The 27716-nt window shown below is 36.3% G+C and overlaps 1 protein-coding gene across 1 annotated transcript; it reads left to right on the top strand.

Moving 5' to 3' along the window:
* The first annotated feature begins 12934 nt into the window (after positions 1-12934).
* Positions 12935-13396, top strand: LOC145051120 (uncharacterized). Its single transcript, XM_078999254.1, has one exon. The coding sequence runs from the start codon at positions 12935-12937 to the stop codon at positions 13394-13396; it is 462 nt and encodes a 153-aa protein (XP_078855380.1).
* Positions 13397-27716: the final 14320 nt, after the last annotated feature.

Here is a 27716-nt window from a genome sequence, read left to right as displayed (position 1 = left end):
AAAGAGTGTTTATTCCCTGAAGAAAAATGAGGGAAATTATTAGTTTATATAACCCCCATACATCAGAAACGGACTTGGGCAGAATAAAATTTTTGTCACACAGCGGTCTACTCGCCGAGTGCATCTTATGGACTCGCCGAGTCCATGTGAAAATTCATGATTCTTCTGCCATTTACGCTTCAACTCGGCGTGTTTACATACTTACTCGACGAGTCGCTCATTCTTCTTACTTTTGAGCTGAAGATTTGATGACATTTGATATGGGCATTGGTTCTATTCTTTGAAGATCATTTTCCAAGTATTTCCAAAAGTTTTTCTCTTATATTTGGAGCTTTTATAAAGATTGTACCGCACAAGACGAATGACACCCAAGGCATGGATGAGCTGGTCCCATGTCTAAAGTCAGCTGAAGATGGAGCTTTAAATGAAGAAGTTCAACCTTGCAATTGTTATCCCAGGGGAGTTTGTTCCAATTCCCTCTTTATTTTATTGTTCTTTATCGTGCATAATATGCAATGGGGACATTGCATAAATTAAGTGTGGGGTAGCGGGTTGGTTAAATTAGTTAAAATTTTAGTTAAATTTCGAAAATCTTGAAATTTTAGTTAATTTTGAAATTTTTGCATTAAAATTGCTAGGATTAATTTAGAAAATTTTGGTAAAGCAATTAGGGATCATGCTAGTATTATATTTGATGATTCTATGAAGATCCAAATGTTTAGTTGAGCCTATATACGTTCTAGTGCATTTGTGGCTTCCTTATTCCAGTGAAATCATGAGACAAAAACATGACCTCGCTTAGTTTGAAGGATGCAATATGTTTAGCATCGTGTACCAGAAATGTATCCAGGAAAATTATTATCGTTAACCAATAAAGGTTGAAGTTGAGCGCCCCTGCTTAAGCATGTAGGTTTATTGAGTGAAAAAAGTGATTTACATGTTAAAAAGAGAGAGAGAGAATTACAAGAAAAGTTGAAGAATTTTTGGAGCATCAAAGTTAAAATATGAAATTAGAAGATCAAAATTCCGAAGATTCAAAAAGTTGAAGATACCAAAAATCAAACAACAAGGTGGTGAATTCAAAGAAATTAAAGATCTAATGTCAAAGAAGTGAAGAATTCCAAAGAGCTCCATAGTGGTATCATAAATTGTAATTGTCTAGATTATGTATGCTTGGGTTGCTCAACCAAAAATACCTTGAGGTTAAGAGGTTTTCTGAGGATGGATTCGGAGGGATGCATAAAATGAGCATTGTTCGGAAAAAGTGGGTGAATGTTTATGAGGATTGTGAGTATTTGGAGTATGGGGGTTATTAGGAAAATTTTAGACACAAATGCATGCGTTGCGGTCTTGGCATAATGGATGGGTTCGATTGGGATTGTCTTATGTAATATTAGTGTAGTAAAATTCAGTTTTGCTTGGGGGCAAGCAAAAGCCAAGTGTGGGGTATTTTGATATGAGCATATTTAGTTATAAAATTCATGCATTATCTTAATACTTTATGTTGTTGTTGTCTCATTTAATGAACAAAAGGTGCTTAATTAGTTTATAATTTCATTTTTCAGCAACAATTACATGCTCGGATAGAAAAGGAAGCGGAACTAGCGATTGGAAGCTTGAATCTTGGATTTTGAAGAAAGAAGGATGTTGCTGGACAGCTTGACCCCTCGTCAGTGTTTTGGCCATATCTCATAAACCGTAACTCCGATTGACGAGATTCAAAATGTTCTGAAAAGTAGACACAATTTCGGACGAATTTCGTGTTTTGAGAAAATGCTGATTCGAAACGTACTCGGCGAGTAGGGTCGATTACTCGCCGAGTTGGTCAGAAGTTTCGCGATTCTGGACGCGCTGACTTGCCGTGCACGGGTTTTAAGTGACGGACTCGCCGAGTAGGTCACTGGACTCGCCGAGTAGCCTCTGTTTTGTGAAAATCTATATAAAGGGACTTTCAGATCGATACCCTAGCATGGAGAGAAACCCTAGGAGGCTGAGAAACGATTGGAAGTGCTGCTAGGTCGTGAGGAACTAAAGAATCAACCCTACATTCAATTGTGAAGAGAATCAAGACAATTTTGGTTTATTCTTAGTAACTTTTTTATTTGAATCATGTTTATATACTTTGATTTTGTTTTTGAGTTTATGTTTACTGCAATCATGAGCTAAAAACTTATTCTTCTGTTAGGGTAGACAATTTTGTGAACATGGATTGATTATTTGAGTAGGATTATTTTTAATTGGTAATTATGTTTTGTTAAGCTTGTTAAAGAACCTTATGTGTTGACAATAACTATTCTTTTGTTAATAAATTAGTAATTAAGTTGTATGAACATCTCTTAGTTATTAATTTCATATGATTTATTGTGACCACATAGTTGTATGTCTAGGAATAACGAATGTGAAACTAGAATTAACTAGAAGATAGGTAAGTTAATGTGTGAGATTGTTTGATGAACATCAGCAATAGGTTAATTGAAGGGTCAATTTAATTAACCATTACAAGTCCTACTTAACCCGAATCAATAATCTAGGAAACCCGTTAATTTAGACAACTGGCCATTGCTTGAGTTAATTTGTTTTCTAAGAATTAGGAATAGCGAACGTGAACCTAATTATCTTAATCGGTAGCCAATGAAGAATTAATCTGATACATTAAAATCATCCATGGGAACAAATGAGTCGTACCTAAACAGAAGTCCTCTTTACTATTGAATTTAGTTGGTAATTAATTGTTTCAGTTGCTAGTTAGTTAATTTGTGTGTTGGTTATTCTAATTAGGTTTCTAATCTTGTAAAACTAGAGAAAACCTCCATTTTGTTATTTGTTTTATTTAGATAATATTAGCATTTATTTTAATTGTTTACCGTTCCCTGTGTTCGATACCCTACTTGCTTGAACTATATTACTAATCGATAGGTACACTGCCTTTCGTGTGTTTATTTTGTGTCTAAGTTAGTAGGATTAAAACTAGTTGGTTTTACACACATCATTGAACCTTTCAATTCTTCGATCGTGTGGGTTAGGGAGAATGATTGGAGGAGGTGGAGGAAGTGAAGCATGATATCTTGTTCCTCGATCGAATCGTAGAATATCATCTTCATGTGGAATGCTTGTTCCACGGGATTTGGGAAGACCATAGTTGTCGTACATTGACATCTACAAAACGGGAGAAAATTAAATTCAAGTTAGCTGATAGATTGTGTCCTTAATAAATCACCCAAATGAGATATCAAGGCTAGGACCCAACACAATATTCCACAACTCGGCAGAGGGATGCCGTAACCCAAATTGCAGAACATTTGAAGGTAAGTGAATGACGATTCACTAATTTTCCACCATGAAAAAGAAAAACAGATTAAGTTTTAAATATATTGAAAAACTCCTAGATCCTTTGAGATTCATTGAACTTTTCAATGGCATGTTTAAATCTCGATATGCCCCTCTAGTTTGTGACTAGGATGCCGAGGATCACAAAGCAGGTGTGAATAACCATGCAAACTTACATGGTGCCCCCACATGTTACAGTCACCTATTCGATGTGCCGGTTAACCACACACGCTCCACCGAACTATGACAAACATTGAGTCACCCTTTGCTACCTTTGCTTAGAACCATTTAGTGTGCCGGTAAACCACACACGCTCCACTAACGTCTTTGCAAGGGTACAAAGTGTAATTTCATGGAATTGCATCAATTCACTTTTGCCTAAAGTAACTAAGATTGGGAATTTGTAAAACATTTAGTTACTTTTGTACTTCATTATACTTATAATGGAAGGTTTCTGTCTTATCCTACCCGTTCGGCTAACGACCCTCCACTGGTCAAGAGTGCGGTGGGTAAGAGTGGATACCCATTTAATCGCCATTTTATAGACAATTTCCTTAAACACCCCTTATAGACTAGCTTCGTGAATGAGGCCTACTAACGGTAAGACTGACTTTTACTCATACATATATATAATGTTAGACTTTTAATATTATATATAGTATAGGGTGTATTTCACACTTTTAAAATATTAGGTGGTCAATTTTAACAATTATACTTTTAATTCAATTAAATTGTAAACCAAAACTTTTATGGATTTATTAAACCTCTTTTAATTATCCACCTTAATTAATTAATAAAACCATAAGAGTGTGATATGAACTTTTCAAAAACAATACTAGGATTTTAGAATTTAACATTCCTAAATTAAACCTTTAATCAACTTTTAAATTCCAAAACTTGAGGGCAAGTTTTTGAAACATTTCAAAACATTAGGGTTTAGAATTTAAATATACATCAAAATTAAACTTTTAATCAAAATTTAAATTCCAAAAATTGAGGGCAAGTTTTGAAACCTTTTCAAAAGATTAGGGTTTCAACTATTTAAATTTCAAAACAAAAACTTTTGAGTTCAAATTTAAACTATAAAACCTAAAGGGGAAAATTGAAACTTTTCATAACACAAGGATCAAATAACAAATAATATAAATTAAATAATTAATTTTATCATTATCTATATTTGTCCTAATTTCAATTTCTTGCAAAATAAGTTACCAAATTAATACAAATAATCAACTATAATCATATAAGGAAGTTATTATCTAATCAATTGGTAATTATCTTTTGTTTAATCAAGGATATACTCATAAATATGTATAAAATCGGATTTTAATGACCTAAAACAGATAAGGCAAGTATCCATGAGAAAAACAACAATAAAATCCCGAAAACCCCTCTTTCTGACGCTCGAACTCGCCGAGTACCCCTATGGACTCGCCGAGTAGGGGCCTACTCGCCGAGTCCACAATGGGACTCGCCGAGTTCATCAGGCAGACTCACCAAAATCGATTTTTTTCAAGCATGAACAAGTTAACAAGGCATCAATACAATAGAAACCAATCAAGGCTCTGATACCACTGATGGGTTTTAGCCATAAGAACATCCTATGTGCTCATACAAACCCTAATGCTTGGATCTAGGTTTCTCTATTGTACATGCAATTCATCCAAGACTTTAAACCCTATATCTAGCATATGATAATCAATATAACATATGAATAAGGGTTTAGATAATACCTTGATTGTTATGTAGCAATAACAATCTCAAATCCTCCTTGTAATGACTTTAGAAAGCTTAGAGTCACAAATGTCACTCCTCTAATGGTTCACAAACACCAAGAGCAAGAGGATGAAGAAGAGAAGAGAAGGAGGCTGCCCAAAACGTGTGGAAACCCTAACCAATTAGTTCACCACGTTTTTTGGGCTTAGGGGTTCCTTAAATAGTGAGGCTATTAGGGTTATCTAATAAGGAAACCCTATTTTGGATGCTTAAGCCCTAAGCAACCCATGGGCTCCTTCCTTAAAGGCCTTGGGACGATTTCTAATGGGTTTCCCCATAGAATTCGTCCACTCCTTTAATATGGAGTCCATTAGCTCAATATTCAACTATTATACAATTAACAGTTCAAGTCCCTTAAGTTTAATTAATGTCTTTTAGTCACAAACTTAATTCTTATTAATTCTTGACTAATATTAATTAAACAATATGATTTCTCCTTTAATATATTATTCTCATAATATATTAATAAATCATATTTAATCCTTTCTCTCCATTATTCATCCTATCAAGTTTCTTTGATGAAGGCAACCCAAAAGGACCATGCACCATCGGGTCAAGTACATACCAAAACAGTTATGGACTTAGACACTAATCCAACAGATCCAACCACCAAAAGTCATAAAGCAAGGAGCTTAGACACTTACAAAGGTCCTAAGACAATGAGAGATGTTGATGGTGTTGCTTCCTTGCAAGATCCAACAATAGAGCACCTTCTTCTCCTTCTTCTATTCTTCTTTAAGCAAAGAAAGCTCCAAAAAGCTTATGAATCAAACAAGGGATCGATGCTAGGATTTTCTGCGGTCAAAGAGGGCTTGGAGGCTGATAATGAACCCTAAAATGGGTTTGGAGATGTTTAAATACAAAGGGAACCCTAAAAGAATGTTGGGCTTGGGCCAGAATAGCTGCTACATCGTGGAAACTCTTGGCCACCACGTGGTGACTCAATAAAATTACGCGTGCCATTTATTCAATGCCACGCTGTGGGCATCCTTGCTCCATGCTGTGACATAGATTTTTTTCCCTAAAACTCCATCTTTAGCCCTAGATAATAAAAGCTAAACCATATTGGAACACGGGTGTTACACATATAATGTTCTGGTCCAAAAAGGTGTCTCTCTTTCTTGTCGGTTTGTCGTTGTGGGGTGAAACCTTATAGAGATACTCTACTTTGAGCCTTTAGGATTTATTCTTGAGTACAGTTATATGTAAATTTTCTTATCCTTCTTATAGTATACTTAAGTTGCGTGAAGTTCAATTAATAAGGTCATGTTTGCTTATGATGTTTTTTCCTCTGTTGTTTAATATGAAATAATTTTTATTATGAGCATCATAACCCAACATAAACTATTTCACATCCAAACCTAGATAAATAGCTTAAAGCCATTAATACAAAAGATACAATCCATGGAAAACAACTAAGCTTGTTTGATAGTTGTTGAACGAGTCAGATCTGATTGAGTTGGATGAATGACTGGGTCTAAAGCTTTGACTGTATATGTCTCTAACTGAAACTATGTTGTTTGATTACACATTTGACTGACAATATTAAATGTTGAAAATGACTATTTTACCTATTTGTTTTGTTTGTAATGAATAAACTGTATCTAGGATTGTTGTAGTGTTTCGTAAAAGTAAAGTCATAATAATTTTTTTTCTCTATACACAATAAACAATAAAATGTAGATACTAGTACGATCACTCTTTGTCCATATCCAATCAATTTTACTCCTATCATATACAACACAATCTTTTTTGTTCTTTTTACATTTTATAGTTTTTTTCATTATACAGTTTATATAAATAACACAAGAAACATAGTTTTATATCAAAACCTTAAACACAAACATTACCTTTGGTTCTTTTACATCAAAACCTAAATGCCTATCTTTCATTGCAAACTTCAATTTATCTTTTTCCACCATTAAATCTTCAAAACAAAATTTATCATATACATTTCCCATGGAATTATCTTGGCCATCAGTGACCATGTTTTTATAATCTTCTTGACCATGGTTTGAATTAGTAACAATATCAGCATAATCAAAGTTGTTGCTCATAAAAGTCTCTCTCACCCCTATGTTTAGGAAATATTTTCTTATCATCAGAGACAGGAAGGAGAAATGCATGCCCTCTTCATTCAATTCATCCACTAATTAATCATTTTAAGTTTATCCTCAGAATTAGAAATCATTCCAATATCCCTCTCAAAATCGCAAGCAGGGGAAGAATGAACCAATATGAGATTGAGTTTAGGAAAAGGAATAGATAAAACACCTTCACTAGAAGCATGAAGAGTTAAGTTTGAGTCGTTGATTGAAACTAGAAACAACATTTCAGACCCAACAATGCCCATAGCCTCCTTTTCCTTCCCGTCGACATCACTAATCCTTTTATTCTCTTTCGAGTAGGAATTTTTTCTTCAAAATCGAACTTCTTCATTATATTTGAGATCAACTTCTTCAAAACTGAGGCTAAAAGTTGAGTAGACAGGACCTCAGAATCAGAATACATCAACGTTTTATTTTTCATGACCTGATAAGACATCATGAACCGAGTAATAGGGAAAAAAAATATTTGTATCAAACACACCTATTCGAACCGCGGCATGACCTCTTACTGGACTCAGTAAAAGGTATATCAAACAAGCCAAAAGTTCAAACAAGGGGCGACTCAACTAATTTGGGGGCTTTAAGCAAACAAAAAATTAGGGCCCTTCGGTTTTATAACTTGAATCAAATCTCAAACTATTTCTTAATGCATCTCAGCTAATCATTTAAATAAAAATGAAGTTTTCTAAAGTTTTGATTTTTCAGTCGATGTGGGACTCAAAGGTAGATGTGGGATATGTTTAAATAGCTTCCAAAATAAAATGAATGAAAGGTAAGCAAACAGATTCAAATCTAAGACCCTTAGAGGGTGTGGATACCCTTAGAGGGTGTTTGAGAAATCTTTTAAAATGACTTTTAGAACTTTTAACTTTTTCAAAAAGCTACAAGTTAAAAAAGATGTTTGAGTATTTCAAGAAGTTCTTTTAAAACAACTTTTTGGCAAGACCAAAAATAAACTTTTGAAAAATCATGAATTTGTGACTTTTTGCAACTTTTGGGTATTTAGCTTTTGAAAAGTCAAAAGATTAACCAAACACATCTTAAAACTATTTTTTGTAAAAAGCCAAAAAAATCAAAAAGGACTTTTGTCAAAAAAACTTTTTAGCATGAAAAACAATCCCAAACACCCCCTTAGTTTGATAAACAAGTACTTTTACCACCGGGCCAAGCTTCAACTTGTCTTTGTAACCCAAAAAATATGTATATATACATATATAATTAACAAAATAAGCTTTGAAATTATTGGCCCTTTAGAATTGGGGACCCTAAGTCATTGCTTAGTTTTCAAAAGGGTAGAGTCGGCCCTTCAGAACTTAGTTGATTTCTCACTTGACATCAAACGGAAATACATGCATTTAAGGCTTGCCTCATGGTGGAATTATTTCCGTAGTATAGGCGATGTTGAAACCTTCCTCTTCGGTAGCAAGCATTAAAGCTCTTCCTTTCTTGTGCTTGTGAATTGAAGTATTCTGTTAACAAATTATCATACGGAGATATTTGTCGAACCCTGAAATATAGTGCAAATAGTTTGCAAAGAAAGTGTCGACACGGTTTGTTAACTATCCAAGCTATTGTGTTTTGATCTACCACAACCATTTATCTCAAAATTCCCAACATGTTGTGCGTTTGAACTTTGAACCATATTGGCTATCTATCTTGGACAAACAGAAAATGCATCATTACTTCATTAGTTGAACATATCCTTGTCGCTATTAGCATGTTGCATAGGGCCACAAGATTTGGCATGCATGTTGCATAGGGCCACAAGATTTAGCCATGCCAAGCAGCTGATTTGGACAAGGGTAAATAACCACAAACAAATTGAATATCATTGGTGTTTTGTAGTTCTGATATTCCATTTAATACATGCTTGGAATTTCAAGCGCTTTAAAATAAAAATAACAAATACACCTCGTTGTGGTTTGTAAACGCCTTTTTAATTTCTTAATTGTCCCATAACAAGATCTCCCTAATATGTAGTATGTTTACTATTCGGATAAAATCGAATTATCTAATTGGATAATTTGGATTGGACTATTTTGTTCAGATATTCGGATTTTTGGATTGATTTTCAACAAAACCAAATTATTATTTTGGATTTCGGATTGGTTTTGGTTTATAAAATAGGAACTGAATAGTCCAAAAAAACCAAATAAACATTTATTATTTGTCTATTTATAATATATATCTATAATTATTTATTAATTTTGTAATTTATTTTTTCAAATAGGTTCAAACCGTTTCACCAAATAAAAAAACATTAATATGGATTTTCTCTCGAAAGTTATGTATCTATAAAATATTTAACTATAATATATCTTCTTATTAGTTGTTTATAAATTTCAAATCACAACTAAATTATTTGTTTTTGGTTCTTGTGTAAAGTTTGGTGATATTATAATTATATGTCGTTTTAAAATGTTTCGGTTTTTGAAAACCGAATTGTAATTGGATCGGATTTGAATTTAGTTTGGACAATTCGGATTCATGTTTTGAAAACCGAAATCAATTTGGATTTACTTGATTGGATCGGATCAAACCGATCCATCCAAATGAACAGGATCCTCTGACTCTCCATCGGGTTGCCTTCCCAGGTCTCGCCGGTGTTGCCTGTAGGTCATGATGTGCCTTGAGATGGTCGTCTCCTGCCCCCCCCCCCCTCTCGGGTCGTCGCTGTGCTGCGTCTGGCCCGTCCTATAGGCACCCCTAGAGATGCACAAACCCAGGATCCGATCCGATCCGACCCGGTCAAAAATATGATCCGGTCGAATCCGATCCGGTAAAATCCGATCCGAATCCGTCAAAATCCGATCCGAATCTGGTCAACAATCCGAATCCGATTTGAAACCGGTTTGATCCGGATTTTTTAAGTTTTACTAGATTTTTCAACGGTTTAAGAACCGGTTTATGTAGAATCCGGTTTGTGATCCGGGGGTAAATCCGATTTTGAGTCCGAAAAGTCAAACCGGTTTGAATCCGGTCACCGGTTTAATCCGATCCGGTTTGGTCAAAACCGGTTTTGACCGAAACCGGTTTTCGGATCGGATCGGTTTCATTTCATGGATCCGGTTTCTATGTGCACCTCTAGGCACCCCTACTAATACGTCCCATTTCCCAACTCATAGAGGCCCAGAATCACACCAAGGGCTGAAACTTTACTTAACGCGGTAATACGAGGATATGTTCAGCCCAATCCGGTGAGCAAGCCAAGGCCCAAGTATAAAGTTTTTATAATGCTATATTTATATAGCGAGCTATAAATATAACTATTAGAATTAACAAACATTTCATAGTTTTTCTTGCATTTTAATAAATACGGTGATTAGATAAATGTTACCAACACGTTAGTTATGACTTGTCAGCCCAAGTGTTATTACAATTTTGAAAAAAAAAAAAACAAAAAAAGATAAACTAAGTAAAACTTATTCTCACCAATTATCATTCCGCCTGAAATGCCAAAGCATCCAACAATCCTTCATGACAATAGCTATAATCACACCCTTCTTAATCAAACACAGATGCAATGAGTCCACCCAAACCACCATATCCGAAACAGTCACATGCATAAAAAAATCAAGCTCCAGCCATCTAAATAACACAGTCCACGTCCTCACAACAATCTCATGGTCACCAATCAAATGCAATAAAGATTCAGCTTGCAATGAACACAAATAGGATAGGAACGAAGGGACATCAATAACCTTATAAAACAAATTCGGTCTTAGTGGGCATCATATCGAAGCAAATGTGGCAGAAAAGATGTTGATCTTTTGTGAGCAAATTGGTTCCACCTTGTTACTCCACTTCCATCCGGCAATAATAACTCTATTATTTACTTTTCTAGTCTCCCTAATTGTAAAACTACCATCAATACTCAATGCCCACCGTCAAGCTATCTTGTTGAGAAGATACTTCGAAATCAGCCATTTAGGAGTGAGCAAAAGCTTAACTGAAATAGAAAAAAGCCGAAAAAGCCGCAAAAACCAAAACCAAAGTAAAAACCGAGGGTGTTGTTTTTATTTCTACAAAAACCGATATTTTGCAGTGTGTTGCGGTTTCGATATTATACCAAACCCCACCGAGTTAATTACTACATAAGTTAATAGAATAATAAATATAAAAGATCTTGGTACTTAGATGCTTACTTGCTTAGTTTATGCATAATATATTGTTTCCAAAGTTTTGACATGCTTATCATGCAAACTTGTAATGTAAATTTCATACACGTTTTCACACATACGTAAATGTCTTTCAATTGAATTAATGTCTTTGTTTGTTTTGTGACAACCATATCATACCAAAACCCAACGGACAACCAACACAACACAAGCCAAAAACGAATGGTCCAATGCAGTCCATTCACATGCACTTTTGCGGTTTAAGAAACCACCCCAAAAGAAAAAAAAACCCGCATCTTAAGAAAAACAATTTAAAAACCAAACCAAAACTGATACAAACCAAACTGCATAAAAAATCGCAAAACCAAGTCTATTAAAAACCGAACAGAACGGTTTCTTTATTTTTAAAAACCATATTTTGGTTAGCAGTTCGGTTTTGGCCAAAACGCATCAAACTGACACCATGTTCCACCTTTCCATACTTCATTGATCTTTTATGACATGATTCCTATTAATGTCCAACTAAAATAGAGTCAAAAACCACACACAAATGGGATATTACAAACACAAACATCTTTCAAAACAGTCCAACAGCTGGCCCAATTCGAATTTAGCCCATCAGCAAGCTCTTTTCTCCATGTCTCAGCAGCCCAATAATCAGTCCAACAGCTGGCAATGGTTTCAATACCCGAATAATATGGATCAACCGACCACTTTACCGCAAACATTTAACACTATGACTCTTCAAGACCCAAACAATGCAGATTGGTATATGGACACCGGGGCAACCGCTCATCTTCACGCCGATTTAGGTAGTCTCAAGTCCTTTAAAAATAAGTGCACTAATTCAAATATATCAGTTTTAGTCGGCAATGGGTCTCGTATTCCTGTCACCAAAATTGCTCACTCTATTCTTGCTTTAAACCCTTTTCGCACCCTTATTTTAAAAAATGTTCTAATCACTCCCCAAATTATTAAAAATCTTGTTTCTGTTCGTCAATTTTACTCGTGATAATAAATGTTCTATAGAATTTGACGAGTTTGGTTTTTTGTGAAGGATTTTCTCACCAAACGCACCCTCCTTCGATGTGATAGCACCGGAGATCTTTACCCAGTCACTAAACCGAGTCCTCAAGTCTTTCTCAGTCTCAGCTCATCATTATGGCATCAAAGACTCGGTCATCCTAGTCAACATTTTCTAAAACAATTAATTTCTAGCAATTCCATTTCATGTAATAAAAATGATTCGTCATTTCTTTGTCATGCGTGTCAACTTGGCAAGCATACTCGTTTATCTTTCTCATTATCTAAAACTCATGTTTTATTTCCTTTTCAAGTTATTCATTCGGATGTATGGACTTCACCCTTGCAAAGTCATAGTGGAATAAAATATTATGTTATTTTTATTGACCAATTTTCTCATTTTGTGTGGGTGTACCCTCTTAGACTGAAATCAGATGTGTTCTCCAATCTATTCTCAAACCCAACGCCACTGCAGCAGATGTTTGGAAGACTATTGAAGACCTGTTTCATGAGAATAAAGAGACTAAAGCCATGTAATTAGATTATGAACTTCGTTCTATCACCATTGGCGATTCTACAGTTATGGAATATTGTACACGTATCAAGTCCATCTCTAATCTTCTTGCTAATATTGGATCCCCGATACCCGAAAGAAACCTCATTATTTATGCCATCAATGGTTTATCTCAGAAATTTGCCCATGTCGTCACCACCATTCGACATCAAAAACAGTTTCCTACTTTCCTTGAGATGCGCACCATGTTAACCCTTGAAGAACGGTCCATGGCAAAAGATCACTCCCGTCACGTTCAAGCCTCACATCAAGACAATGCATCTTCACCAACCATTCTCACCACCGAGCACCAAAATCGCCCCTCTCATTCTCGATTAAATACCACCGGAGATAGAGGTGGTGGTCGGAATCAACGTGGCGGCGGCAGGGGAGGTCGGAACGGCGGGAGAGGTGGCGGAAGGCAGGGACGATCTAGAGGCGAAGGCTTCGCATGCGGTCAAAATTGGGGGGGGGATATTCTCCCTGGATGACGCCGTCGCAGATTCAAGGTCAACACCAGCATCGTGGGCTAGTACCTTCTCAACCAATTCAACAATTCCCATGAATTGGTATTAAACCTATCACGTATATTAATACCACAATAATACATAATGGGCTAAATACAATGTTGGACAACCCAAACAAATACAAACTAAATATAAGATATATACAGATATACATCTAACACCCTACATGTCTACGCAAAAAGGAACGGGGAACAATACCCTTCTCATGTATTTTGGTGGCTGAAAGCATCACTCTAGCCCAAACACCATTTCCAAAACAGCCTTTCTACCAACATAATTACAATGCATGACTTTAATAACTTTGACACATAAGGCATTTAGTTCATACACATCTCCATCTTTATTTTTGAAGAAAAAAATGATTGAACTCTTCCAAACTTCCGATACCAATATGTCATTTCTCTTTTGAAGATATAACCAACTCATAACTTACGAATGTAGTTTATGAGAATTTAATAATTTTAGAGACAAAAGTAATAAACAGAAAACCTTTTCTTTTCTTATCAATCAAACGATTTACAACCATTGTATTTATAGGGCAAAAGCTACTAATTGGAAAAGTATTTATAGGCTACGCATTGGAAAAGGAAACTAATACCTTAAATAAGGAAACTAAAAGCTTGGAAAGTAAGTAATCTACAACAATGAGAAAACGTAATACATATCTCAACATTTCTTCTCAAGTTGGACTCTAAAGATCACGAATATCCAACTTGCTATATAGAAAATGTAAACGAGCTGCTCCAAGTGCTTTGGTGAATATGTCGGTTGTTTGGTGCTCAGTTCAAATAGGACAAGGCTTAACATCACCACTATTAACCCTTTCATGAACAAAATAGCAATACATCTCTACATGTTTTGTTCTTTCATGAAAAACAAGATTCACAGCAATATGATGTGCAACCTCATTATCACAAATTAAAGGAGTAGCACCATGTTGATTAGCATCCAGATCTTCTAAGAGCCATCTTAGCCAAAAAAAACTTTACAAACAGTATTTGTCATCGCCCTATATTCCACTTTTGCATAGGATCTTGTGACCACAATTTGTTTCTTGGCTCTCCATGATACAGGCGTTCCTTCCAAACTAATGAAGTATCATGTGCAAGAACGTCTAGTCGCGGGGCAGCTTAACCAGCTTGCATCAGGTAAAAGATTATGATTATCGGTAGCTGGTAAGAACAACCTTTGTCTAGGCGTACCTTTTAGATAGCGTAAGACCTGAAAAGCAACATCCATGTGAGGCTTCTTTGGTTCATATAGAAATTGACCGAGTTGATTAACTTTGGTCGAGTAACAGTGAGATAAAGCAATCTTCCCACCAATCGTCTATACTATGATGCATCAACATTCTCGCCATTTCATCCCTGGCGCAAATTTTGCTTCATAGGAAAATTACAAGGTCGGCACGCTTGTATACCAGTATCTTCAAGAATATCAAGAGTGTATTTTCGTTGACTTATAACGAAACCTTCTTCAGATCTTGCAACTTCAATGCCTAGAAAATATTTAAGAGTGCCCAAATCTTTGATGCTAAACTAAGACTGCAAATATTCCTTGACTTCTTTTATTTTCCCATTGTCATTACCTAATATGAGTATGTCATCTACATATATAAGAGCAACAATATGTATGGTACCTTGCCGAAGAAGAAACATGGAATGATCTGGTTTGGATTGTTGAAAACCAAAATTAATGAGGCCTTTGTAAATTTTTGATACCAATTACACGTTCTTTATTTTTATCAAAACCTTGTGGAATCTTCATATACACTTCTTCATTTAAATCTCCATGCAAAAAGGAATTATTTACATCCATTTAGTGTACCTCCCATTTCTTTTTCGCCGCTAGAGCAAGAGCACATCGAGCGGTAACAAACTTAGCTACCGGTGCAAAGGTTTCATGGAAATCAATTCCTTCTCTTTATGTGAAACCCTTAGCTACTAATCATACTTTATATCGCTCAATCTCTCCATTGTGTTTATATTTCATCTTGTATACCCACTTTGAATCAATAGCCTTTTTCTTTCCAGTAAGTAACTTTGTTAACGTCCAAGTGCCATTTTCTTCATGCACACGAATCTCTTTACTCATGGCATCTCTCCAATTCGAATCTTTAACAACTTGTAACAAGTTTATAGGCTCATCGTGAGAAGTAATAGTTGCAAGAAAAGCTTTGTGAGAATTAGAAAAGTTCTTATATGACACGAAATTGACAAGAAGATACTGGGCGGAGGATCCTTCCACAATCTTTAAATGAGTTAGTGAAGGTGGTAAATCAATGTGAAATTCTTCAAGATGTTTTGGAGCCATTCTCGCCTGAGAACTGAATCTTGTTTGTTGTGATGTTTTATGACACGATTGAGCTGGTGTATTTGTCTCATGTGGAGGTTGTTCACTGTCGACATTACTATTTGTGTTGTCAAAAATTTTGTGTGCATCGTCTATATGATCTTCAGCATCGGTTTTGGTATGACGCATACTTGGATTAATATCATCAGCCATCTCTTATTGTAATCTATGTAGAGATTTTGCAAAATTTGTGTTCTCAATGTCCATGTTAATCTTATAATTGTTTCCAAAAGGGAATACATCTTCAATGAAGGTCAAATTCCTACTTACATAAGTCTTCTTATTTTCAAGATCATATAGTTTATATCCCTTTTGTCCCATCGTATAAGCAAGAAATACACAAGGTCTTCCTCTCTCTCGGCAAACTTATCTTGTTTTCCCAAAGAATCAAAAGCATATGCCAGATAACCAAAAACTTTTAGATGCTTGTACGATGGAATTTTTCCTAAGAACACTTCAGGTGGAGTTTTGTTGTTCAACACTTTTTTGGTAATTTATTGATGATTTATGTTGTCGTTAGAACACAATCTCCCCAAAAATCAATAGGTAAAGATGCTTGGAATCGTAATGCTCATGCCATTTCAAGTAAGTGTCGATGCTTGTGCTCAACAACACCGTTTTGTTGGTGAGTATATGGACATGAAGTTTCAAGCAAGATCCAATTTTACTTATAAAAGTCAAGCATATGGTGTGAATTATATTCAAATCCATTATCGGTCCTTATCCGTTTCACTCCCTTTTCAAACATGTAGTTAAACGATGTTAAAAATTATGATGCCTCAGATTTTTTTGTCATTAAGTAAACCCATATTGCTCTACTATAATCATCATAAATGGATAAGAAATAATGACACCTATTAAGAGTAGCATGATGATAACGACCCCATATGTCAAAATGAATTAGCTCAAAACATTTACTAGTTTTCGAATAACTAATAGGAAAAGGCAACATACTTTGTTTAGCCCTAATACATGAATCACAAAAATGATTGCAATTTTTCTATGTCTAATTGTTGAATACTCTTTAAACTTCTTTTGATGCATGTCCAAGTCTCCTATGCCAAATTACTTGTTTACCAAAAACCGACAAGGCCTTCTTATTTTCTTTAAGCGGTTCCAAAGAATACAAGCCATCACGTTCCTTACCCGTCCCAATCAGGTTCTTTGATTACAAGTCTGTAGAACACAGGAATATGGAAGGAATGTCAGTGAACAATGTAAATCACAAGAAAGTCGACTAACAGGCAATTAATTGAAATTGAAGTGTGGGATGTTAAGTACATGTTTTAGTTCTAAACCTTTCGAAATTTGGACATTTCTGGTTCCTGAAATGGGAATAGTTTCACCTTTTGGAATGGTAACCGTGATACCGTCTTTGTTTTATCTAACATATTTAAACCAATTTTTATACGTGGTTATATGTTCACTAGCCCCAGAATCTATAATCCATGAATTTTTTTATATTTATCATATTTGTTTGAGGGATATAAGACATCTTATCTGCCATATTAGAGTTGGGAGCATGATCCCGAGACTTCATCGATTGAATCATATGTATTAGTGTAACACCCAAAAGTTGGTACGTCTTGTGACCCTCGAGAATTCACACTTTTGCGTTTTTGGTCCCTTGAGTACGCTGGGCGTACCTATGGGTTTGCTTAGCGTACTCTGCCTAAATGATCGCGGAGGAGCCTCGCGTATGCTGGGCGTACGTGAGGGTACGTCTGGCATACGCATTAGAAGGACTAAACCCTAAACCCCAGACTTGTTCCCTATTTAAACTTCTTTTGGCCTCTTGGACCAAACCCTATCAGTCTCTTTAGCCCCATTTCGTCTTCCTACAACTGAGTTAGAGTGTGAGTGAGTTTTGGAGCCTAAGAAGATGGTTTTTGTGGTTATTTTGGAGTTCTTTCAAGAAGGAGAGTGGTTAAGCAAGCTTCGATCAGTTGGGTGCTTCAAGGACCTGCTTTTGGGTCATCTTGCAAGGCTTCTGGAGTTCGAGAGGTTGCAGACTGTTAGGAGAGTAGCTTGTGTGTTCAGCAGACTGAGGTGAGTCTTCTCACCATACCCATGGGTCTAAGGCACCAAGTCCGACCCATTATGTGTTTATGGTATATGTGTTAGTCACTCTGTGATTTGATATGATATGTGATTGTGTGTTTTGCATGAAGACCCCGGGGGGAGCCCGTGGCATTAGATGTAAGACCATTTGGGGTAGCCCGTGGCAGTCCTAGGCAAAGACCATGTGGTGTAGCCAATGGAAGTCCTAGGTAACGACCATGTGGGGTAGCCCATGACATTAGATATAAGACCATGTGCGGTAGCCCATGGTAGTCCTAGGTAAAGACCATGTGGGGTAGCCCATGGCATTTTTGCTGGTTTTATGTATGCATGGCTTATGTGATATGTGTGTAGCTTTGATTAGCTACTAGGATATGTGTATGCGTGATGTGTGGTATGCTCTGGGGAACTCATTAAGCGTTTCGCTTACAGGTTGTTGATTTGTTTCAGGTACATCGGAGCCTAAGGGCAAGGGCAAGGCGTGATGGCGTGGCGTGCACTCTATCTCTCTTTCACTAATATGTTTGGGGAACTCTGATGATTTAAATAATGGTGTAAAGGATGATGTTTTTAAAACTAAATGTGGGATCTCATGGTTTTATGCAAATGTGTTTATTAATTTAAATGAAAATTTTCCTTGAGAATTTGGGTCGTTACAATTAGCTTGTTATATTCATCTTTGGTAATGTTGGTACCACTTTGTTCACCAACAAAAGTTGTCGTATTAGTAGCTCTTGGCAGCGACTTCTTTCTACGTTGGTTTTTATTGGTAGTCTTTACGTTCCACTAATCTGGATATCCTATTATCTCGAAGCCACCATCAACAATGTGTCCTGACTTTTGATAATGATTACACCACATGTTAATATTCTTCTTTCCATGATCATCTCTCCTGTATCTTGACAGGTAATTAGTTCTTGAGGAATGTCGATTGGTGTTTTTCCCGTACGCTTGGAAGGCTGCCGCTTCTCTGGTAGTGTGTCGAGCAGAACCAATGGTGTGCTATTGTTCATCTTGGCTAACAAGGTGATAGGCAACTCCAAGAGTAGGAAGTGGATCGCTACTTAGAATTTGTGTTTTTATCGTGTTGTATTCTTCATTGAGTCCCATTAGGAAATCATAGAGTATTTCTTTGTCATGAAATCTTGTAATCTCCTTGGAGATGTCACACTTACAATCTTGACATCTACAAGCAGGTAATTGGGTTACTGATTGGATTTCATCCCAAACACTTCTTAGTTTGGTGTAATATGTAGAGAAAATCATCCCCTCTTGGCGAATCATGGTGATGGTGCAACTAAATTCATAGGCTCTTGGGGCATTTTCTTTGTCAGATCTCTCTCTTCCAAGTCAACCTATATGTCGCAAGTAGTATTTGCATATTTGAAACTACTTTTAATTTCTTTATCCATAGAGCTGACGAGATATCCACACACCATGACATTGCATCGTTTCCAGTTTTTTAAGTCTGTAGAACCGTTGGTAGGCATCGACATTGATCCGTCTACAAATCCTAATGTGTTCTTTTCAAGTAAAGCAATCGTCATATCGCTCTTCTAATAATTGTAATTCCCATTGTTGAACAGATTATCACCTACAAAATTCAGACCTGGTGATCTACCGAGGTAAGAAAGAATGGAGATGAGGTGTCGATGGTTGTTGTCTCCTTTTTCTGTCGGAATGATCACCGGGGCCGCTGCCCGTCACTGTTTAGATGCAAAACTGGTATTATTCCCAAGTTTGCTCCGATACCAAAATAATTTTAGGGACAAAAGTAATAAACAGAAGACGGTTTTTTTTCTTATCATTCAAACGATTTATAACCCTTGTATTTATAGGGCAAATACTATGAATAGGAAAAGGAAACTAATACCTTTAATAAGGAAACTAAAAGCTTGGAAAGTAAGTAATCTAGAACAATAAGGAAATGTAATACATATCTCAACAGAATCCCCTTCACCACCCAAGGGAAACTAGCTATTAGAGTCTCGAGTGTGTTTTTAACTTGCACCACATCATAAAACAACGAAAAAAATAATAAATCTTGAGCAAACCAAGGACAAACGACAAGAGTATGATCTACCACCAATTGAAAGCATATTTGCTTTACATTTGGAATTTTTTTCCAAATCTTTCAAATATCACTTGTGACCCTTGAACTCTATCCATATTTGAGCCAATTGGGATATCAAGGTATATAAAAGAAAATTTATCAGGAGAGAAACATGTAATTTCAGAAAACTGTTTAAGTTCTTCAAACACCACCTCTACCTCTAACTAGCTAGATTTCTGAAGATTCAACCTCATGCCATAAATCAAATAAAAACAATTCAAAAAGGTCATAATATTTAAAATGTTATCAATCATCCATTCACCATCAATAAAACATCATCAAGATAAAAATGAAGGGATGTAGTCACTATCCTTACTCACCTGAGCTACCTTAAAAAGACATGTCACAACCACGTCGTAAATGGCCACATGCAGAATCTCCATGGCCAAAATGAACAGAAAGGGGAAACATGATCTCCCCAACATAAACCTCACTCAACTTTGGAATTATTTAAAAGCATGCATATTAACAAGAACTAAGGCCCTCATGGAAACTAAGCAAACCCTAATCCATATAACCAATTAATCATCAAACCCTAAAAACTTCATAATCCAAGTAAAAGAATCCTAGTTAAAAGAATCATAGACTTTAGCGAAATCAATCCTCATTAAAAGATTTGCTTTTTTTCATTTCTTGTAACAATCAAAAAACGCATTCATTAATCATCATAAGAGTGTCGTCTAGGATTTAGCAACCTTTCATAAATTCAGACTACTCAATATTCACCACACTGTCAACCACTCAGGCTACTCTATTAGCCAAAAGTTTGGCTATAATTTTGTAATGCATCCCAATCAACTTAATATGAAGATGATAGTTTCATTTTATTTACTTTTTTATAGTTTATTTTAGCATATTTCATTCATAATTTAGCTAATCTTCATGCATATTTTCGTGAGCGTAATTGCAGATTTTAAGGAGACTAATAGAGCGGGACCTTTGTGAAGAAAATGGACTTGAAGGATAATGAAGATTAACGGGCTAGAAGATCAATGAAGATGATGAAAATCATGGTCTTGTAGATTATTTGAAGGCTTGGAGAAGATGAGCTTTGAATTTGTACAAAAATGGAAGAATATTTGTGCATGCTGAGATTATTGATCGGGAAAAAACATGAGCTATGGGTGATTTGAAGAAGCCAAATTGGGCTTTAAATGAAGAAAACTTGAAGCAAATGGGCTAGGATCTGGTTGGACTCAAACTGGGCCAGTGGGCTAAGCTATGGAGGCCCAAAAACTCAAATTAGCCCACATCAGGAGCCACCCACGCAAAGCACCTGCACAGCAGCACACGGGTCACACACATACATGCAGGGGAAATTTCAGAATTCCATATTGAGAGCTATTTGAGGATGGTTGGTGTGCATCTCTTTCATACTTCCACACATCCGAAATTTGAAGGTTTCTCTGGAGATTTCAGAGCATTTGGAAGGCCAAGAACACATAAAAAACATCATCTTTTTGCTCTTTATTCTTGCTAGATGTTTGGTATAATTTACTCTTACTTAGTTTTCTTGAGTTTAGCCATGTTAGGCCAAACTAATCTTGGTTGAATTTGGTGAAATCATTTGAATGTTGGTTAAATGTTGAACAACTCCATGAACTTGTTCTGGAATCTTTATGAAAATGTTTTGTGTTTTAACATCTTCTTACTACTTGTATGTTTTTATTCATGAGTTTAAATGTATTTGTAGTGATTAGTTGGATAATTTCTTAATTATGTCAAGGATCTTCAAATTAGCCAGGAACAAGAGGTTTTTGTGTTAGTTTTCACTTCACACAATTACAAAAACATTTTCTCCAACATGGAAGTGAAAACATTTGACTCCTCTTGGATTTGGTGAATTTTTGGTTCTTAATGCTAGTTAATTTTCACTAATTACATGTTTAATGAAAATTGTGACTTTAACTAAGGAAAATGTTATGAGTTTCTGTAGCTATTTTAATAACTAAGAAAAGTATAGGTAATATCAAGCTTCTTGGATTACTATAGCAAAACAAGAGATTTAAAACAAGTATTCCACAATTGGATTCTAATGATATATTCATTAATAGTTCATGTCATGAAACCTTAAGTCAACCATCTTTCCCTCATTGATTTCACATCCATCTCTTGTTTTTGTTGAATTGTCTATATAAACCTTAGTTTAACTTTACTTTTGTCTCAAGTGTTTCAAAAGACCAAAACCCCCCATTTTTTACTTTTATTGTCATTTTACAAGTATTTTTAAAAAGAGGCTTACATTGAGTAATAAATTAAACCAATCTCCGTGGATACAATCCCTTTACCACTATATACTATTTTAGTGTACACGATTTAGGGTTATTTCTTTTGTTGGCCTCGATAACCACCAAAATTTGGTGTTGTTGCCGAGGATTGGTTTATTTTTAATCAATTTGTTTCTCTATGCCCTATAATCCAAAAATTGGAAAAGAAGCAAGGCATTTGGAAAAGGAAAGGAGAATAGAAAGATGTAAAACCTTAAAGCCTAACGGGGACCCGGAGGTTGAAACTGCTTCCTCTAGTGACACTGAACTCGAAGTAGAACCCGATTCTAGCCCCTACCCTCGCCAAGAAATTCCCGAAATACCACCCTAAAACAAAATCCACCCATCATAAATCAAATTCCCATGGCGAACAGAGAAGAAGTATCTAAAAGAACCTTGAGACAACTGATAGAAACCGATGTCACGCAAACTCCAACCAATATCAATTACCCCGTTTTCGAAGGAGGTTCGGAATTGAAGTCAAGTATAGTTCATCACCTTTCAACTTTTCATGGATTGGAGAATGAAGACCTTCACAAGAACTTGAAAATGTTTCACATCATTTGCACTAGCATGAAGCCATAAGGGTCAACCAATGACCAAATCAAGTTAAAGGCATTCCCCTTTTCCTTGGCCGATAGAGCAAAAGATTGGTTATTTTACCTTCCACTGGGGTCAATCAACTCATGGACCGATATGGAAAGAGCTTTCCTTGATAAGTTCTATCATGTATGAAGAGTCTCAAGTCTTAGAAATGATATTTGTGGAATCCGCCAAGGTCAAAATGAGACTTTCCATGACTATTGGGAGAGGTTCAATAACTTGTGTTATAGTTTCCCACAACATCAAATTCTGGAACAACTTCTCGTTGAACGTTCTTATGAGGGATTGTTACCAATGGAGAGAAGACTAGTTGATGCCTCAAGTGGTGGAGATGTCTTTAGCAAAACTCCTCAACAAACAAGACAACTCTTCAACACCATAGCCACAAATTCCCAACACTTTGGCCCCCGCCAAGACATGAAGAGGGACACACATCAAAAAATTAATGAAGTGGTGACATCAAGCCTCGAGTCACAACTTAAAGATCTAACATCCATTGTCCAAAAACTAGCCATGGGACAAATTCCACAAGTGATGGTTTATGGAATATACGCAACAATGGGACATCCCACTGATATGTGCCCCATTCTTCAAGAAGATGTAGAAAATGTAAAAGTCAAGGGAGAACTCCAAAACTACCACAAAATACCATCTGGTTACCAAAATACCTACAATTCAAGTTGGAAGCCAAATCCCAATATGAGTTATAACCCATGGTCATTGCCTTAAAATGCATTAGTTAGACCTTCTTACCCACCACAACAACCCCATTACCAACATCCACAACCTTATTATCCATCCAAACTACACCCTTCACATCATCACCAACAACCTCCTCAATCTCAATTGTTACACCTCTAAACCGGAATGGCGGAAATGTTCGGGGGTGGAGGACGTCATGCGTAGTATCACAACAATTGAATAATAGTAATCAAAGCAACAACAACCATTGTATTAATAGTAATATGTTTACATTGCATTTGAATCATACATGATTGACACCAAAAGTAAATAACAAGTAAAGACTCGAAGCAATTATGCTCCATCTTCTTGAACCCGGTGCGTGTACCTGTCTACTAGTGTCCTGAGAATACAAGTAGCTTTTGAAAGAGTATTAGCATAAAGCTGGTGAGTTCATAAGCGTTTTATTATGGAAAACTGTTCTTTTTTCTTTCGAAAAGTACGTTATGTTTCTCCATAAAAACCTTACATATTCTGATAAGGTGAATATTAAGTAAAAATGATTCTTTGATATCTGTTGAAAGTGTTCCTCAAGAAAATCCAATATTTTCTTATGTAAAGTATGATTAACCCATTCCTTCTATGACTTCTTAGTTCATACTAGTTATGTATAAATCAATATCGAATAGACAATTAATTGTGTGGATCTGCCCTAAACCCACAACCAAACAAGGAACAGAGAATGAGGCGGAAACCACACATTCCACAGTTTATCAGGTATTCTTCATACGTAACCTGGATGCATAAACTAAGAAGTTATGGAATTAATAAAGAATGTTCGTTAGTTGAATAATAAACCAACTGTTTGTAAAATACCGATGTTTACCCTGGAAAATCCTAAATTTTCCTTAAGTAAACGTTATTTGAATTATCTGTTCTATGTTGTTTAAGCATTGTTCTGTTTGAAAACCTTTGTATGAAAACCTTTGTATAGAAACCATTGTATAGTAGTCTTATTACATAAATAAAACTAAATGATAATGTTTTGTTCTGTATCCTGAAAGTGTTGTTAATACCCTCCTGTGATCACTTAGTTACTAACCTTGTTGACTTTCTATTAGGTATATTATTACGTGAACGAGTTGTTGCTTCACCTGTGGATTCTTATAACCATACTATTGACGATCAACATTACGACGTACTCGGACGTCGCTAAAAATGATGTTTGTCACCTTCGGTTGACTGTAGCTAATAGTCAGGGTGCGGGATTGTCACTCCCGTATAGATCTATACACAAACTCACGCTCTCCCTCCAGGAGACTCTGGTTCCAAGGCGTCTCACATTGTAGTTCTCTCAACGAATCCACGAATAATACTATGAAAACCCTTTTTGTTATTAACATGAATCCCTATAAAATAATATCCTTTATTTTATAATTCATAAGTTTGTTCTTTTGTTCTGAAAACTATGTTGGCAAAGTTTGTATCTTAACATGTTTATAAAACTATCCATAAAACTATGTTCATCATGTTTAGTAAGTTCTATGTTCATTATATACCAATGATAGGAAAATATAATAAACCAAATTATATTTCTAAACACAAGATTACTTGTGCTTTTACTTGTACTCCCCCTGAAAACATTAAAAACTCATAAAATATAGGGGTATGAACTCACCTCGAGTGAGTGGTTTGTATGAAGGTCGATATGAGATGATGAGTGTCAAGTGAAGTCTCGAACACAATTGGATCCTATTTAACATGTAATGACACATATATGATTCAAATTAGGTTATTTCACGACTAGACATGATAGGAAACCACCCTAAGGACTTGGAAACACTTGAACTAAGTGTTAAAACCATATGTGATTGAGTGAGGGAGGTGTACGACCACCCTAAGGGTGTGTACATCCATAGGTGTACGGCCCATGAGTGTACGACCCTACACTCATGAAGAGGTGTGTTTTTGAGGTGTTTCCAAGGTCCTAACTAGCATCCAAGAAGTGTTCTAGGTCCCATGCTTAGTTGTAATGCAAGTTTGAGGCCAATAAAGATCATCAAAGTTGGTTTACGACCCCAGGAGGTGTGTGCGGCCATACAAGGGGTGTGCAGCCGTACACCCTTCATGTTCATACTAAAGTTGTAGACTTTAAGGTGAAACAAGGCTAGGATCGAAGGTTTTGCGTGTCTAACTAGATGATAGGGGCCAAACTCTCACTTTGGAGGGCCTTTAAGGTGTGTACGGCCAACCTTATGAAGGTGTGCAGCCATACTCCTTCAAAGGATGAAGAACAATGTTGAAACTTCATGAACCAAGGCTTGCATCAAGAGGTCTTTTAAGTATAACAAGCTAAAGGATGGAATACTTACGTTTTTGAAGCCTTGGAGGGTTCACGGTTGAAGAAACTTGAGAGAAAATGGAGTGGTGTGCTGCCAAGGGAAGAAGGGAATGAAGGAAGGGAGGTCTACTCATATATATAGGGGTGGGTTACCCACCACCTTGAGTGTGTGGCCAAGAGGGGGTGTATGGTTGTACACCCATGTGTATGGCCATACACTCCTCCTAAAGGAGTTTATGGCCCGAAATTCTACTTTATGACTTCGTTAACTCATCCCTAACCTCAACCTTGGTTGTACTCAAGCTTAGAACACTTAAACGAACCCTTAAACAATGCTAAAATATAACATAAACGAGTTTAACATTGATTGAGTTGAATAGTTATACAAGATAGAATTTTGGGGTTGTCACATCATCCCCCCGTTAGAGGGAATTTCGTCCCGAAATTCGGATTCTGAGTGGATGGTTAAGGATAAGGAAAAGGTACGGTTACTTTGGTTCCATTCAATCCTTGCGTTCTTTCAATGAGTTCAGATCCTCGTTGGTTGCTTAGAGGATCAACACTGATGGGTGCGCTACTCTGATCCGTGATGGGCGGGTAGGTTTAGCTTGCTCAACTACGCTCATCCAACTGGTAGAATGTCCTTTCGTAGTTCTGAGCAGCCTTTGTCTTGAAGTTCATGACAGGACTCATACCTGGTTCATCTATCATTGTCTAATGTACACAAGTCGTATATAATTAAGATTGATAAGACGTTCGGATGGTCGACTTTGCCCCAGGTCCACAACCAGACAAAGAAAAGGGGATAGGGAGGAAACACACATCCTAAGTCCGTAGAATCTTAATTGTATACCACCCTCACGTGTACATTTAACATCAATAGGCTAACTGTATTTGTCCCTAGCCTTTGTGCTTGAACTTGACTTGTTGTGCGAGTGGTGTTTCCAAAATGACCTACTGAGGGTGCTTAAGGAAGGTTATAGGTGAATACCATACTCCTCGTATGAGTATTTTCGGGGTTTGAAGCAAGATGAAATTTCGAGGTTCACATCTAGTTTGTCGTTATGAGTGACGAGAATTTTGTTATTCAGTCGGTTTAAAGCAAAGGGTCTCCTCGGTGATACGTGGGTTCGGTATAACGTAGACTCATCTAGAATACACGGGATGATGTCGTAGGATCATGTGTTAAGTTAGTTTGGAAGGAATGTTTTTTTATGGCATCAGTGTATCTGTGTGTGAACGTTTCTAGTGCTTTCTATGTTGACCTTGTTATTACTACTGTGAATTTTTTGTGATGTGTTAAGTGTACTAACTGAGAATTTGTTCTAGTGAATGATACTTGATATTATGATCCCTATCCGGTTCCTCTATAATCGCTTGGTATCTACAACTCATATATAATTAAGATGAATAAGACGGTCGACTGAGTGACTCTGCCCTAAATCTATAACCAGACAAGGAACAGGAAATAAGGCGAAATCACACACTCTAAGTATATTAGCCCTTAATTATATATGGCTCTACTTTTTACACCAAGTCATTATAGCCAACCAGAAAAGAGTATTTAGTTTCTATATAAACTATGTGCTTTGATTAGACGAGTAATAAATTATCATGGTTAGAACTTAATTAGGAAACGTATCACTATTCTCAGGTGGTTCCGGGGTAGACTCTCCTGCAGTGATCATTAGCACTCTTCCTTCATCATCAGGGTTTCTGGCCAATGGACAATCTCTCATGTAGTGTCCTGCTTCGCCACACTCATAGCAGGTCTGACTCACTTCCTCAAATGGGATCTGAGAGATTGGTTGTGCCGGTGCCCTACAAAAGTGCATGGTGTGTCCCCTTCTGAGGCAGTATTTGCAA

The sequence above is a fragment of the Lactuca serriola genome, chromosome 5, assembly GCF_051521515.1.
Source record: "Lactuca serriola cultivar US96UC23 chromosome 5, Lser_US96UC23_V15, whole genome shotgun sequence".
Lineage (NCBI taxonomy): Eukaryota > Viridiplantae > Streptophyta > Magnoliopsida > Asterales > Asteraceae > Lactuca > Lactuca serriola.
This window is presented reverse-complemented; position numbering and strand designations above follow the sequence as displayed.